This window comes from Lissotriton helveticus, chromosome 2_1 (genome assembly GCF_964261635.1).
Source record: "Lissotriton helveticus chromosome 2_1, aLisHel1.1, whole genome shotgun sequence".
In the NCBI taxonomy this organism is placed as follows: domain Eukaryota; kingdom Metazoa; phylum Chordata; class Amphibia; order Caudata; family Salamandridae; genus Lissotriton; species Lissotriton helveticus.
Genome location: NC_136059.1, coordinates 1,645,028,466 through 1,645,043,262, shown reverse-complemented (window position 1 = coordinate 1,645,043,262; position 14,797 = coordinate 1,645,028,466). Strand labels below are relative to the sequence as shown.

General features: G+C 43.3%; 1 protein-coding gene across 2 annotated transcripts in view; it reads right to left on the bottom strand.

Annotated features, from left to right (window-relative positions):
• The window catches only part of PAPSS1 (3'-phosphoadenosine 5'-phosphosulfate synthase 1), a 266,540-nt gene that overhangs the window by 89,336 nt on the left and 162,407 nt on the right, over positions 1 to 14,797 (bottom strand). For both annotated transcript variants that reach the window (XM_078676598.1, XM_078676599.1), the window contains exons 8-9: positions 11,830 to 12,035; positions 3,472 to 3,607 (exon numbers count right to left, since the gene is read on the bottom strand). In XM_078676598.1, coding sequence (XP_078532724.1) covers positions 3,472 to 3,607; positions 11,830 to 12,035 — 342 coding nt within the window. The remainder of the gene's footprint in view (positions 1 to 3,471; positions 3,608 to 11,829; positions 12,036 to 14,797) is intronic.

The following is a 14,797-nucleotide window of genomic DNA, read 5'->3' as shown; positions in this document are numbered from 1 at the left end:
GAGTGGCTGTATGGGTCTGTGAGTGGGTGTAAGGGTCTGTGAGTGGGTGTGCAAGTGGCTGTATGATTGGGTGTGTACATAGTTTAGAGGGTGTGAGGGTGGTTTTGTTGGTGAGAGTGATTTTGCGGGTGAGCGGGTGTGAATGGTTTTGTGGGTGAGTGGATATGTGGGTGGCTGTATGGGTCTGTGAGTGGCTGTGTGGGTCTGAGTGGGTGTATGGGTGTGTGAGGGGCGGTGAGTGGATCTGAGTCCCACAATGGGAGTGTGAGTGGCTGTGTGGGTGTGTCAGTAGCTGTGTGAGCAACTGGGCCAAACAGAAACTCGCCTGACCCTCTATCCAGCAAGAGACCACAGTTTTGCACAAAACTCTACCCAATTAGAGTACTTTCTACTGGTTAATTAGTAAGTGCTACTTCATTGGGTAAATGTCTAGTGTGTATTTTACACTACTGCTGCATAATGGACCACAAGGAAAACGTCATCAGTGACCTTGTGTGCGTTTCGGCAGTATAATTGTTCCACGTGCATCTTCTACCAGAAAGCTGTGATAACAAGAATCCTCCTATAGACATGGCAACAAGACTACAAAGAGGTACATCTCCACCAAACAAGGGTCTTTCCTCTTAACTATACAAAGTAAGTGCTTCTTTGTTTGGTGGCGATGTTCTATTTCTCGGCATCAAGAACTGATCACGAAAGAAGTCTATGAGAAATGCGCTGGGGGGCCTTTCGTTAAGCTGTCCATCATCCTGGCATAGGCGTAAAGACCTTTGCATACTACTAACTTGTACAGTGTGGGGCCAAACAGGGAGACTCACAGGTGATTTGTACATTTGCATATCCATAATAATTTAAAGGGAGAAATTTTGACAAGACAAGAAAGAACACACTACCCATTAATGGGGATGCGGGGCAACATGGGCCCCTTCCCAGGCCGATTTTAGCCTTGGGTCCCCCATCCTCAGGGGCCAGGCCTCTTGATTCTGGTTGCCCTGGAGCCCACCCAGGGCAACCAGTGTGTAGTGCTGGCGACCGCGGGGGAAGGCCAAATGCCACTGCAGTCCCTGTTGACTCCTCAGCTCCAGCAGGAGCTAGCATTGCTCCTGCATGCAGGAAGCAGCAAAAATGCTGCTCTCTATGTGCAGTAGCAATTTTTTCAACTGTTTTCAGGAAAACAAATGAAAATTCTGCTCAGCTCCCACTCGCTGGGAGCAGACTTACTGTTTGCTCTTCCTTGGCGGGAACGGTCATGAATGTTGTAAAACGTGAGGTCATTAGCAGGGCATTGCAGGGGCGTAAATTATTGTTAGCTTAGGTAACTAACTGCTGAATTTCACTGGTTTTGTACAAATGAAATCCGAGCAGAACTATAACGTTCCTGTAACCTTTGATTTTTTCAGTGAAATATATATATATATATATATATATATATATATATATATATATATATATATATATATATATATATATATATATATATATACACACACATATACATATTCAACAATTCCAGAATCCCAAAAGTGAAGTGGACCACCTGGAAGCTTAACTTGGTAAAACACCAGGTTTATTTGTAGCCTGCTCGTGGCAGAAGTGCCTGGGAAGCCACTTCTAATGTTCCTTGGCCAGACGCGTTTCGGGAGAAACCAACTCCCTTCTTCGGTGGCGCTGAGTGAAAACAAACAAACTCGCCGTCATCCTTGATATATGTCACACACCTGCCCCTGGGCGGGGGCGTGGCCGTACCTACGGCCTCCTGGGTGTTGTAGTACAGTTAATTATTCCCAAGTGGGTGAGCGGTCCGTTCACCATAAACACAGTTAACGCCCCAGTGGGTTGAAGGGGCAGCCAGCTCTCCGTCACGCTGCTTTGTTGCTACAAATCGTGTTCGAGTGAGCACATACTGGAATAGTGCTCACCCGGCTGCCCCTTCAACCCACTGGGGCATTAACTGTGTTTATGGTGAACGGACCGCTCACCCCCTTAGGAATAATTAACTGTACTACAACACCCAGGAGGCCGTAGGTACGGCAACGCTCCTGCCCAGGGGCGGGTGTGTGACATATATCAAGGATGACGGCGAGTTCGTTTTCACTCAGCGCCACCGAAGAAGGGAGTTGGTTTCTCCCGAAACGCGTCTGGCCAAGGAACATTAGAAGTGGCTTCCCAGGCACTTCTGCCACGAGCAGGCTACAAATAAACCTTGTGTTTTACCAAGTTAAGCTTCCAGGTGGTCCATATATATATATAGGCAAATGCATTTTAATGGACACGTTGTAAAGGCATGCGTGGAAATGGCATGCATGGTTTCCTCATACATCTGCGTCAAGGCACCAAAACTGTTCTTAATATTGCATTTTCAATACAAAATACATGAACGGATACTGTACATCAAAAATGAGGTCCTTGCCAATTATAAACAGCATTGACATATTAAGGTGAAAAAAATAGTAACCCACATGCTAAACTAGCAAATATGGGAAAATAAGCCCTTAATGGAGCCACAATTACCAAGTCGGAAGGTTTAGCAATCTTGTTCTCAACCAAAAAGGATTCCACAAACATTACGGTCTGGGGCACAAGGAGGGCGGATTCCTGGTGCAATACATGATATCAGCAATTGTACAGGATACATCGTGGCAACTATGCTTTGTAACAACACTTTTTAAAAAATACAGGCACGGATAGGGTGCTTTAGGTGTTTGGGACACGTGGATACTGCAAAGTCCACAGTGCTTTAGAGGATGGGGAGTAATTGCAGAAAATGGCATCAGTATTGGGTCTTACATGAAGAAACAATTAGGAATAGAGTAAGATTTCATTTATGCTGGAAAAACTACAGTATCTCCCCTTAAAGATACCACTACCATCTTCAACTTGCCAGCTCGCTCCTCCATTCCTGCAATATGGGTATTTGATCATGGCTCCAAAAATGCAAGAGCATTCTAGCGAAGGACTATTTCTACTAGAAATTCTTATCACATAAAATAAAAAGATTCTGTTTTTTCACTGAAGAAAATCAACCCTACCACATGTGAGGAAGATGCAGAATCTTATTTCATTTGGCCAAAATGTGCCTTTAATTCACCTCTAGCAAGGTACACCTGACAGCAATTACAGTTCACTAAAAAATCTATAAGATTTTTTTTTTTTACCAGAGTGGTATTGACTAAAGATTTTCAAGATCGTGCTAAATATGTCCCCACCAGTTTGACCTTCCCCTTTATGGGAGCTCATACTGTTCTTGCAAAATGAATTCCCCTTACGTTGTGAGCCTGTACAGAAGACATTTGTACCACATCACTCATAGAAAACAACTTATCAATGAAAATCACATAAAAGACAGCTTTTCAAAAAGTGGGTGAGCTCAACGTGCCTACAGCAATTGGCCAAAAGGTAAGCAAACCACAGATTCTTTAAAAGCAAGAGTCACTACAGCAGGTAATGTGACCGAGGTGGAGCCCAACTCACCTGCGTTCATGTCTTTAAACTTCTGCTTCAACGCAGTGGGAGTAAGCCGGTATTGGTCAAGGCCGTCATTCCAATAAATACGATCAAGGACTTGTAAATCTCCACCAACCAGCCAATCTCCACTCTCCAGAACCATCTACATCAGGGACAAGTACATACAAAAAAACTTTAGAAAACAAAATAAAACAATATCTCAATCACAAGAGATAGCATGGTGGCACAAACCTTCTTAATAAACAAAGAAGGAAGGCGAAGTAACATGGGCAACTGAATGGTTTGTGGCAGAGAAACCACAGAGACACTGAAGCATGAGTTAAGTGGTTCTAGTTTTATAACATGTGAAGCCTCAGACAATTTGAGGGATTCTTTGTGGCAATTTAGAGAATACCGTTCTTCATAGTCACTACAGAGTTTGCAGGGTACTGCCTTTTAGACATCAAAAACATGCACCTCTAACAACTGTAGCTTTGCAGGACATGCTTCTTCAAGTTCAAAATCGCACCATTTCTTCAGCCTCCAATGCCCAAGGATACTTCCTCTTAGTTTCTCTCCTCAACCTCCCTTTCCATTACCCTATCACTTTATTTACTTGTGTTCAGCTTCAGCTTGAAGCAGTAGAGGTGCGAATTCAATAGCGGGTACAAGAAGCTAAACTTCTGTTATCAATTCTACCCCACAGTGAGCATCCTTCGCTATCCTGTGAATTAACTGGCCCTTATTTGCAGCTTTAATCTGTCTCTATTTATGTCACTCTCACCTAATATATAAAAAAGATACTGTGCTCAAAATTAACATAAATATCAATATACAACAGGAAATCTATAGGACATTATGCTTACTGTCTGATGATAAAGATAATGCAGGTATAGATAGTCATCGTACAAAAACAAGGGCAACCGTTACTCCATGAGAACCAGGGAATACAAAATTATATATATATATATATTTTTTTTTAAACAAAGATTCTCATTGGCATCATAATATCTCAAAATTGATATGATTTCAGAAGCAACAATAGCTATGAATAGTTACTGTGTTCACAGGATTAATTCCAATAGCAACAGAACAAATGCTGGTAATAACATAGCCATCACTCAAAGTCATTAGTTTTGTGATATTTTGTAGCATATTACAACTGTTTCTATGAATACACAAAGAAAAGAAAAAAGTGCACTACGTCCCATGTGAAGAAAAAAACTCCCACTAAATCAGAATAGCTACAGATTATACATATTTACAACAAAAATGGGGAAAGAAACCTAAAAGTGTAATAATTAAGTCCAAGGATTATAGTAAATCCATACCTATTCCTGAATTAGGCATTTAGTAGGTGTGTATGAATATTTAATGGTGACAATGTTTTGACTCTGTTGTGGATATAGGGTTTCATCAGGACAAATAAACATTGGGACCACCTTCATATGTCGCCTTCACAGAAGTATACAAAATATACCAGTGAATAACACCAAAGGAGCATTAAACATACTATGTGAAATACTCACTCAGGGACTCAATGAGGATATGCCAGAGATGTACACAAAACAAAGGATTACATAACTATCTCAGAACAAGCATTTGCAATGCAATAGGTCTCACATTTATGAGAGTTTGAGCTACTGGCATTGTAAATGACAATGCCTTTTAGTTATGTGTTGTTTTTAAAACAGATAGATAAAAAGCATTGTCATTTACAATGCCAATAGCCTAAACTCTCGCAAATGCAAGACCTATTGCATTGCAAATGTGTACTATAAACTTTAAAAAAAAAAAATAGTAGAGAGCGTATCCTGCCTGCAACAGCAGGCAGGACAAAGCTATTTGAGAAAATAGTGCTTGGAGGCTGTAATTAAAGCCTACCGAGCAGCAACACAGGTAACGGGGGGTGTCGCCGTGAGAGGTTACAAAATTAGACAAAGCGATACTAAGGAGAAACTACGAAGCCTTTTGCCCAATGAACAGCCACAGTTCACAGTGGACAATGACACAAGCCAATGAAACATGTGGGGAGAGAGTAGGCAGAGCTTCAAGACGCTACCTCAATACAGCATGCCTTGCAGACAGCGCATGCGATGCTCAGGCTCAACCTAAAAACTATTGTTATTTCACACAGAGAGCTCTGTGGGAAAAGCAGGGCCCTTACCCACACGGGATGTGGCATGCTCCATAATCGGGCTTCCCACACCCAGGACTCAAATAAGTCCAAGGTGGGGGTTCTAACACACAAAGTGTGGGAGCAGGTTTTTTTTAAAGGAATTGTTAATAAAGGTTAAGTTATTTTCCAACAAATCTAGTTATTTGAACCCTACTAAAACCGGTTTCCAAAGAATAAATATTCAGGGAGTCAACAAACTGTTTTTCTTATTGCAAACTGAGCCATCATAACATGCCCGCTGGGTTTAGCAGGATTGAAACAACCAGATATAATAAAAAATAATGAACTCTTTGTTACTTACTGAGCGCGTAGCGTGATCCACGCTGAGGCATGCTCCTTCGACCTCTGCGGTCAAAATGGCTTCCGGAGCTCAGCAACACTCATCAGCGGGGACTCCTTGGCATTGACTGGCTGTGTCAGACTCTTGGCGTAGTAAGTCAGGTGACACTGGGCCTTTTTATTCATATGTGGGGAGGGACCAAAGCCTTATTACTACAGTGGCATCTTGATTGATGGTGTATTAATAACCAATATGATACTATGACAATGGGTATTTCCCTAGGAATGTGGATACGAGTAAAGAGATAAATAGCATTGCTTGTTGTAGGCAGTTCTTTACAGTAAATTATCTAAGCATTAACATCCCCTTCCCCCCCCTCACAAATAATGGGATACTCTGAATAACCATGTACCTATATACCCCTTAGAGAGCGACAACAGATCGATGTCCCCTTGGGTTCTCTAGGTTAGGCACTCACCCCGGCACTTGGGTAAGACAAGCCTGTTCTTTTCCTTCTTTTGTAAATATTTGATTTTAAAATTGCGTAAGTATGCTGGTTATTATTAGAGAGTACATTTACACTGATTTCACAGGTGAGAAGTTTGCAACCACTTCGGAATGGATACGACATTGTATGCACCACTCCTGTAACAAGGAACATAGCTTGTCCTATCACATATGTGGTGCATGCTACACCACTTGAGCAAAACTGTGTGAGATTACTCAGTAAGCTACATGTCATGTTTATTATATCTCTGGGCGAACACATGCATGGCATTTTATCATGTCTTTTTTCTCCACAGAGCATTCATGTCCAGAAAAAGGTTATGTAAGAGAAGTTATCTTACATGTTTTATATTTGTTTGGGTTACGAAAAGTTAGGATCTTATTGACAATAGTTAGGTATTATATAGAGGACAGCATATTGTATAGCTACTTGCCGCCTAGTCGTGGGTCTGTTAGCACTTAAATAACAAGATACTGTAGGTCCTGAAGAAGGCTGCTGACCTGATCAGGCATAGTTAGGACGGCCAAAACATGTTGCCCATTTAGGGGTTATAGGGACACTAAATTCCCCAACTTCATCCGAGCGTGTATATAATTTTAATCCTGTCATGGCATCCACAAATAAAAATAATATATTGGGATAGCTCTAGGCAGTTATAAAGGTTTTTTTCTTCATATCTCTTTTGACGTGAAGTATATACTCCACTTTTAATAAATATTCCTAAAAAAAAACCTTGCTCCCACATTTCGTGTGGTAGAAGCTCACCTTGGACTCATTTGGGTCCAAGGTGTGGGAAGCCCGATGATGAAGCATGCCACATCTCCATGTGGGTGAGAGCCCTGCTTATCCCAGAGCTATCTCTATGTGCGAAAGAACAATCATATTTCTGAGATAGTTGTGGAACCCTTGGTTGTGTGCACATTTATGATGAGAGGATAAGAGTTTAGCATTCTTCACCTCTCGCCCTTTTGTGAATAAGAGATCCCAGAGTTAACAACATGGGCGGAGGAACCAAAATAGGTTAAAATTATTGCAAAGGCCAGAGGACAGGTCTTTTCAATGTCACCGGGTCTTCACAATACTATCCTTCGGGTGGCAATCTTAGCATTTTCTTAGAGGGAGCAACTGCTTGCAAGAGCCGCATGAGTCGGCCCCGGCTACGGCGCCTCAGTCACTGTCGGACATGGAGACTCCAGCCTGAAGGATATTGTTAAGACCCGATGACATTGAAAAGCCCATCCTCTGGCCTTCGCAATAATATTAACATATTTAGGCTCTCCGCTCATGTTGTTAACTCCCGAATATCCTCATTGAGTCCATGAGTGAGTATTTCACATAATATATTTGTTGCCCTTTTGGGATTATTCAAGTGTATAGTAGTGTACTACAGTGAAGGCGACAAATCAAAGCTGTCCCAATATTAATGTGTCCTGATGAGACCCTATATCTACAACAAGGTCGAAGCTCATACTGGGCAGCAGTGTCCCATTGTCCAAAAAACAGCAATAAAAGCCAGCAAAATGTGGGGATGACCACACAAAAAGCCACACAAAAAGGGTCATTTTCTCACAATTGCTTATCCTCTTGTCAACATTTCAGGTCCCCTTTACGTTGGAGTCTCCTTTATCAGGACAGAACATTATGGCACATCAACACACTGATTAGGTGTGAATTAGATTAAGTACTGGTCACTGCATCACTAATAACATGTCATTACAATCAGATGGTTTACTAATCCACCTCTGCCACAAGCTCAGGCCATAAAAAGCCATCCAAGTAGGATTATAGTTACTAACATTATGTTATCAATTGCGCTGCATTGTGTTTATGTCTGTTGTGCACCAGAAAAATTAGTGCAGCCCCTGCCATCTGCAAATTCTCTTCTCTACTTTGCTAGAATTGCCATTGGATGGATTTTTATGAACTGTGCTTCGGATGGCCTTGTGGCAACAGGGGATTAGAAAAACGCCTGTTTGTAGACAACGTCTATCAGTTATATAGAACCAAATAGTTGATGGTGCGTGGAAACATAATTCACATCATGTTTTTGATGATGCTACATTGTATTTAGGTCTGTTATGCACCAAGTGCATCAGTGCAGCCTCTGTCATCTGCAAGTGTTATCCTCTACATCTATACTAATATAATAAAGAGAGAGCCAAAACCTTTGAGGCGGGTAATCTCAGGAACCAGAGCACCAATCACAACACCCAATACACCTTTGGAAAGGACAGTTGCAGCAGATGGACATATGCTATACAGCGGGCCATCATATACATTCGAAGGGTAGAAGAACCTTTGGGGCAAAGTAGTCCCTTGTGGGCGTTCTGCTGGGGGCGTGTGCGTTGTGGTGGGGGCGTGGCCAAACAGCGATGGGCGCGGCATTCGCTACGTGTTAGTACTTCCTTGTGGCCGTGTGCGTTGTGCTGGGGGCAGAAATCAGGTAAAACAAGCGTTTGCAGGGCTCCGTTGTGGGCATGTGGGGGCATGGCCAACGCTACTTGTTAGTACTTCCTTGTGGCCTTGTGCGTTGTGCTGGGGGCGGAAATCTGGGGGCGGAAATCAGGTAAAACAAGCGTGTGCGTTGTGCTGGGGGTGGAAATCTAGGGGTGAAAATCAGGTAAAACAAGCGTTTACAGGGCTCCGTTGTGGGCATCTGGGGGCGTGGCCATACAGCAATCGGCGCGGCATTCAACGGGCATTCGGCAAAAAGGGGGCGCAGAAATCCTGCAAAAAAAAGCGTTCGCAGGACTCCGTTGTGGGCGTGTGTATACCCGGACAACGTCGGGACGGGCTGCTAGTTGCTGATAAAGCCATGCATTGCAAACAGATGCTACAATCAACTTTTGGTTCTTCCTATGCAACAGAAGGGCCACACATGGCTCTGGATACCGTGTGAGGATACGGAGGGTGATTAGATCAAAAAGTAGTTGTGCGCCTCTCAAGCGGATACCCCGGCTCAGGCCCATCATATCACTGGCTGTCTCCACATCAATTTGTAATTTTCCAGCTTTGCACTAAGAGTCACCAAACAACTAGTCTGATTCTGCTGTTCCATTATTTAGAAGGAAGTAAAGAAACCTTATGAAAACCTGCAGCTTCCCCCAGAGGAGAACCATTAGCCACAGGGCCACAAAATATAAGTCCTAGCACATATCCACTTATTAAGGAGTTTGGATTTATAACTCTGGTGGTAGGAGTTTCTTTTTTGTCGTAACCCCATTTAAACTGCCCTACTTCACCTAAGTTTAAATAAATGTCACTTTTTTTTGTTTACAAGTAATGGCTCATACTGGACATTGAGTTCACCGTTAGTTAACATACCAAGGTGAACCTGGATTTCGAATTAATTTCCACCTCCTTGAGTAAGCCTGATAATAACCGTTTGACTGAGGATGACAACTACCCCTTTAATTATTATTCCTTCAATGATTATGACCATTCCATTGATTAACATATCACCTTGTTTTAATGTGCTCCCATAGAAGGGCTGACAACCCAACAGTGTGCACTTACTCTGAACTCTAGCTAGTGGATTCGCTTTTCATTTAGAGAGTGGATTTCCTCCACTGTAACCAACTTCAAACTTAACGTTCACCTGCTAACATTAGTAAGGATAGAACAAAAGCAATTCTATTGCAGATTCTCCAGTTTCTGGCTAAAAGAGGATCTATGACAGGCATATTTTGACTTATTTACCCACATATGCCTGTGCCAAATGCAAACACAATCAAATTTTGAAGTATACATTTGGCAGCAATTAAAAAGATTAGCATTTTGGTTGTTGAATGATGGAAACAAGAAGCACAAGAAGCTGGGTGTTCTGGAATTGAAAGACATCTTGGCCTGGGGTTGAGCACAGTTCACCGCACACAGATCACGTTCTTCTGTTCCTTGATCCTAGCGGTTGTGGATTAGTACCTGCGTATATGAGCAGATCTGGAACGATCTGTAATAGTAGGACCCAAAAGCACAGGAAACACGAAGGAGCGAGTTCCAACATACACCACCCACCGAAATGGATAGTCTAGTCCTTGGCAAGCATCAATGGGAAACAAAGAAGGATTTAGCATTTTTTGGTTCAGACAGACATCCAACATTTGATATGTTGATGCTACCACAGACCAGAATAGTGGCAAGAACACGCATTTAATGTGGCACAGGCAACAAGTATCCACATTTCCTCTGCCAGCATGCCTTTATGATTATGCTTAACAGAAAACTACAATGTTCCACAACAGTTGTCTATAGAGCATGCTCTCTCCCATTAGGGTGAAAGGGTGTGTAGCTTATAAATGACAGTGATCTAGGGAGCCACAAGGTAATTCCCCAATTAGTGCGTCTTGTGACAGACAATATGGCTCCACAGAAATGTTCTGGCTGCACTCTGAAGCACTATAGCTAGTTGGCCAGACTTCTTCAGGAAGAAGTCTGTATTCAACGCGGAGATCACAAGTTTGAATCTCAGTGGGGTTGTGTAACAGTTGACTGCACGAAGATATAACAAGCTGGAGACCAGTCAATATTCTGTATACTCCTTATGAGCATACAGAGAGAAAATTATCAAGTAGTAGATATAAGCAGAAGGTAACCAAGCCTCAGCAGCAAAACTTCAGCAAAACTGTAACATTCCAGATCTCTATATTACACACAGAATGGACACAGTCTCCAACCCAGACCTCTATACAACATGAGTCGAAGTTACACGTTACTTAAGGATGGGGGTTCTTTGTTCTGGCGTCAATAAATAGAATATCACTTAGTTGGCTACTGTCTAAGTTGGCACTCACATATATCATTTAGGCATTTAATATTCCTGCATGAACATTTTACATCCTGCAGAATTTCCTTACACTGCTCAAGATTATGTATTAACACAATTAAGTTAGTTATATAATGGAATGAGAATGCCACGTTTTAGGCATACCGAATTCTGTTTGTGTACATGGGGAGCCTAGGAATTGTATTCTTAACCCCTTGGCTGCTGCCGTCGGCCAACGGTCGTCGCGTGCACTAACTTGGTAGTGCTGCGCACGTCCTTTGGCCGACGCTGCCCCACCCGTTTTTCGAACGTTCAGCACTGGAGCTGAACGTTCGACGCAGCCAACGGGTTAAGAAGACATTACAATGTTTTTGTTTTTTTTTAAATTGTGAAATAGCTATTACAATAAAAAATATATGACAAATGTAGGATGTGTAGAATTTTTTTTTAACAATCTAGCAGATGTAACCACCTATTTTACACAATCTGCGAAACTAGAAAACCCAATTCATGGGAAAGCAGTGGGAATATTACAGTGAAAAAGTACGGTTAAAGCAAATAGAAAATGCTTCACAATAAATAAAATCAGTGTAACACCATGGAACATGGTGAATATTAAAAAGGTACATATACACTTTTTTTCAATGACTAATCACCTTAATGTAGGGATGCTCTTTGCAAGTAGTGCCCCACTGCCTGGAACAGCGCTCCTCCTTCCTGTGCTCATAGAACTCTGGGTTGCGGAGAATAGCAACCCTCCGACCCTCATACACCAGGGTGAATGCTGTGCACCCATCCAGCCTTTGCTTGTCTTCATGGGTGGCAGTTAACACTACAGGCACGGACAAATTAATGACTCCACCTAAACACCAAAAAACAAGCAGAGTGCACAATGAGTAATACTATCCCAATAAATGCAGGTATATGGTTAGGGTTCTACACACACCAGAGCACATTCAGATACAGAAAACAAATGGTTTCGTGTACACATGCATTAGAGGGTATAAAAAGAAAAGACAACAGAAAGTGACATGTAAAGGAGGCAGGAGGATAGATGGATTAAGAGGAAAATAAGGTGAAATGCAAACGGATGGTCGCTTTTTGAGTTTATCCGCATTTTGTTTTTCTTTATTAACCAATAGAAAAGTTACTTACTTCTGTATCTCAGATACCACTTTCATTGAGAAAGGCTGTTGTACAGCCTAAATGTGTCTCTCTTTTTCTTGTTGCTGTGTCTAGAGAGGTCTGATCAATTAAAAAGGTTTACGTTCCTCCTGCCTTCGAGTGCTAGCTCTCTCACTTACAGAAGTTTGGGAGGGTTTGTGGTGATAGATACATACATACATACATTACCTACTGGTGGTTGCCAGTAGGTAGTTTTAGTTAGGACCTAGTTTCCATAGGAAAAGCGTTGTTTTTGCTAATAACTTTGGCACAGTTTGATGAATGATCACAAAATTTTCAAAACTAGTTGAACGCTCACATCTGGTGCGCATGTATAGCGCCCTAAGGCCCTTGGGCCAAACACTTGTGCTACATAAAAACTGCAAAATAAAAGTCTGTACTTAGCATCTGTGTCGCTCAATCTATGCATTTAACCTTTCGTTTGCAGAATCTAATTTGTATTCAGACTTCAAGGTATGTCTTCTTGTGTGGTTTTTTTTTTAACCCCTTCCATGCTGATGACAGCCGGGAGCCGTCATGGCACACAGTGCTCGTGTGCTGATGACGGTTCCCGGCCGTCATGACCGCACCCGCGATCGGAATGTGCCGTACAAGCGCAGAATCGCGGCCGTGCCCAAGGGGTTAAACATTCACTGTGCTGTCCGGATACCTTTTAAAAAAACATTCAGTAAAAGAAACAAAAACAACAAATTCAATATCTTTAAACGCAGTATCACCCCCCCCCCATGAATGATCTGCAAGCAAGTACAGTTTCAGTCTAAATGAAGTGATACCCCCAAATCATCTTGCTCATCATCACCCCTAACGCCGCACAGTTTGATGCGCCTTGAAGCATGTGTGCACTGTTTGTGCACAGGAGAGCTGGCACTCAGAGCTCACTATGTTAAACAGCTGCTGTTAGGAAGTCATGGAAAAGCCCACTCCTAGCTGCATGCCTTTGTTGTTTGCCATGCTACATTTAACCGATGCCCCATCTTCTACAGACGTTTTACCTCCTAAGACTCGGACTCACTTGCTTACATCCTCCCAATCACCGATACTCCCCAAGCTATTATGATGTAAATGTAAATGTAAATGTACATGTATTTATATAGCGCAAATCACCGACCCGGTATCTAAGCGCTTGCTTAGGGAACCCGTCCTGGTATTCCCCTGTGAGATAACCCCGGCAGGGTATCCGCAAGGTGAAAGCCAGGCATCCCGCCGCGAGGGGCCGTTGTGGAGATTAAGCAAGCTATTGCCCAGAGTCACAGAGTGTGACCCCGTGAGTTGAGTAGGCACCAGAGCGAGAATTGTCGAGTCCGTGGAATTTTTGAGCCCGAGACCCGCCGGGGCGGGGAATCGAACCCTGGTCTACGGCCGATCTCAGCTTCCGGGTCTGCCGCCTCTAACCACTGAGCCACGCTTCTCCACTCCACAGCTGCTAGATCATGTTCGATAGGGTGAGTGACAATCTAAATCTTCTTCTAAGAGCAGAAATTCAGTTTTAATAGGAGGGATAACAATCAGATTATTTCTTGTACTGAATTTGTATCAATCAAGATTGGTCAAGGAGCCTCCAGCGTGCTTTAGGAAACAACAGTATTTGGTGGTTTTCACTCTGTGGTACCAGACCGGTTTCAATTTTCTGCTTTTTTAATGTATATTGCTACCACGGCAATAAGTGGTGCTGAAGTGGGGCTGCGCTGGTGCTGAGCTGGGGCTGCGCTGTTGGTGATGCTGTGTTGGTGGTGCTGTGCTGGTGTTGAGGGCTGCCGAGGAGATGCTGCGGTGGTGCTGAATAAATCTTCGGAGGTGCTGAGCGATGCTGGGTTGGTGCTGAGTCATACTGAGGTGCTGAGGTAGGGATGCGCCAGTGATGGTGCATGGATGCGGAGGCGGTGCTGTGTTTAGGTGGTGCTTTGCTGATGCGGAGATGGAGCTGAGTGAGGCTAAGTCATGCTGTGGTTGTGGTGGTGCTGCAATGGTGTTCAGGAGGTGCTGAGTGATGCGGAGTTGGTGCTGTCCTGCGCTGATGTTGCACTGATGCTGCATTGATGATGTGTCGATGGTGGTGCTGTGTTGATGCTCAGATGGTGATTTGCTGATTTTGAGGTGGGGCAGCGCTGGTGATGCACTGATGAGGAGGTGGTGCAGAGTTGATGCGGATGCTGAGATGGTGCTGTTCTGATGCTGTGGTGGTGCTCAGATGATGCTAAGTGATACTGAGATGGTGCTGAGTCATGCTCCGAGGTGGTGCGGAGTCATGCTGAGGTGGCGCTGATGAAGTGGTGGTGCTGCACTGGCGCCTACTGAAGCTAAGTTGGTGATGATGCAGAGGTGGTGCTGCACTGGCGCAGAATTCCTGCAGAGGTGAGGTTGCGCTGATGCAGAGACGGGTTACGCTAGTGATGAGGTGAGGCTGCACTGGTGGTGGTGCACTATGTGGAGGTGGTGTTG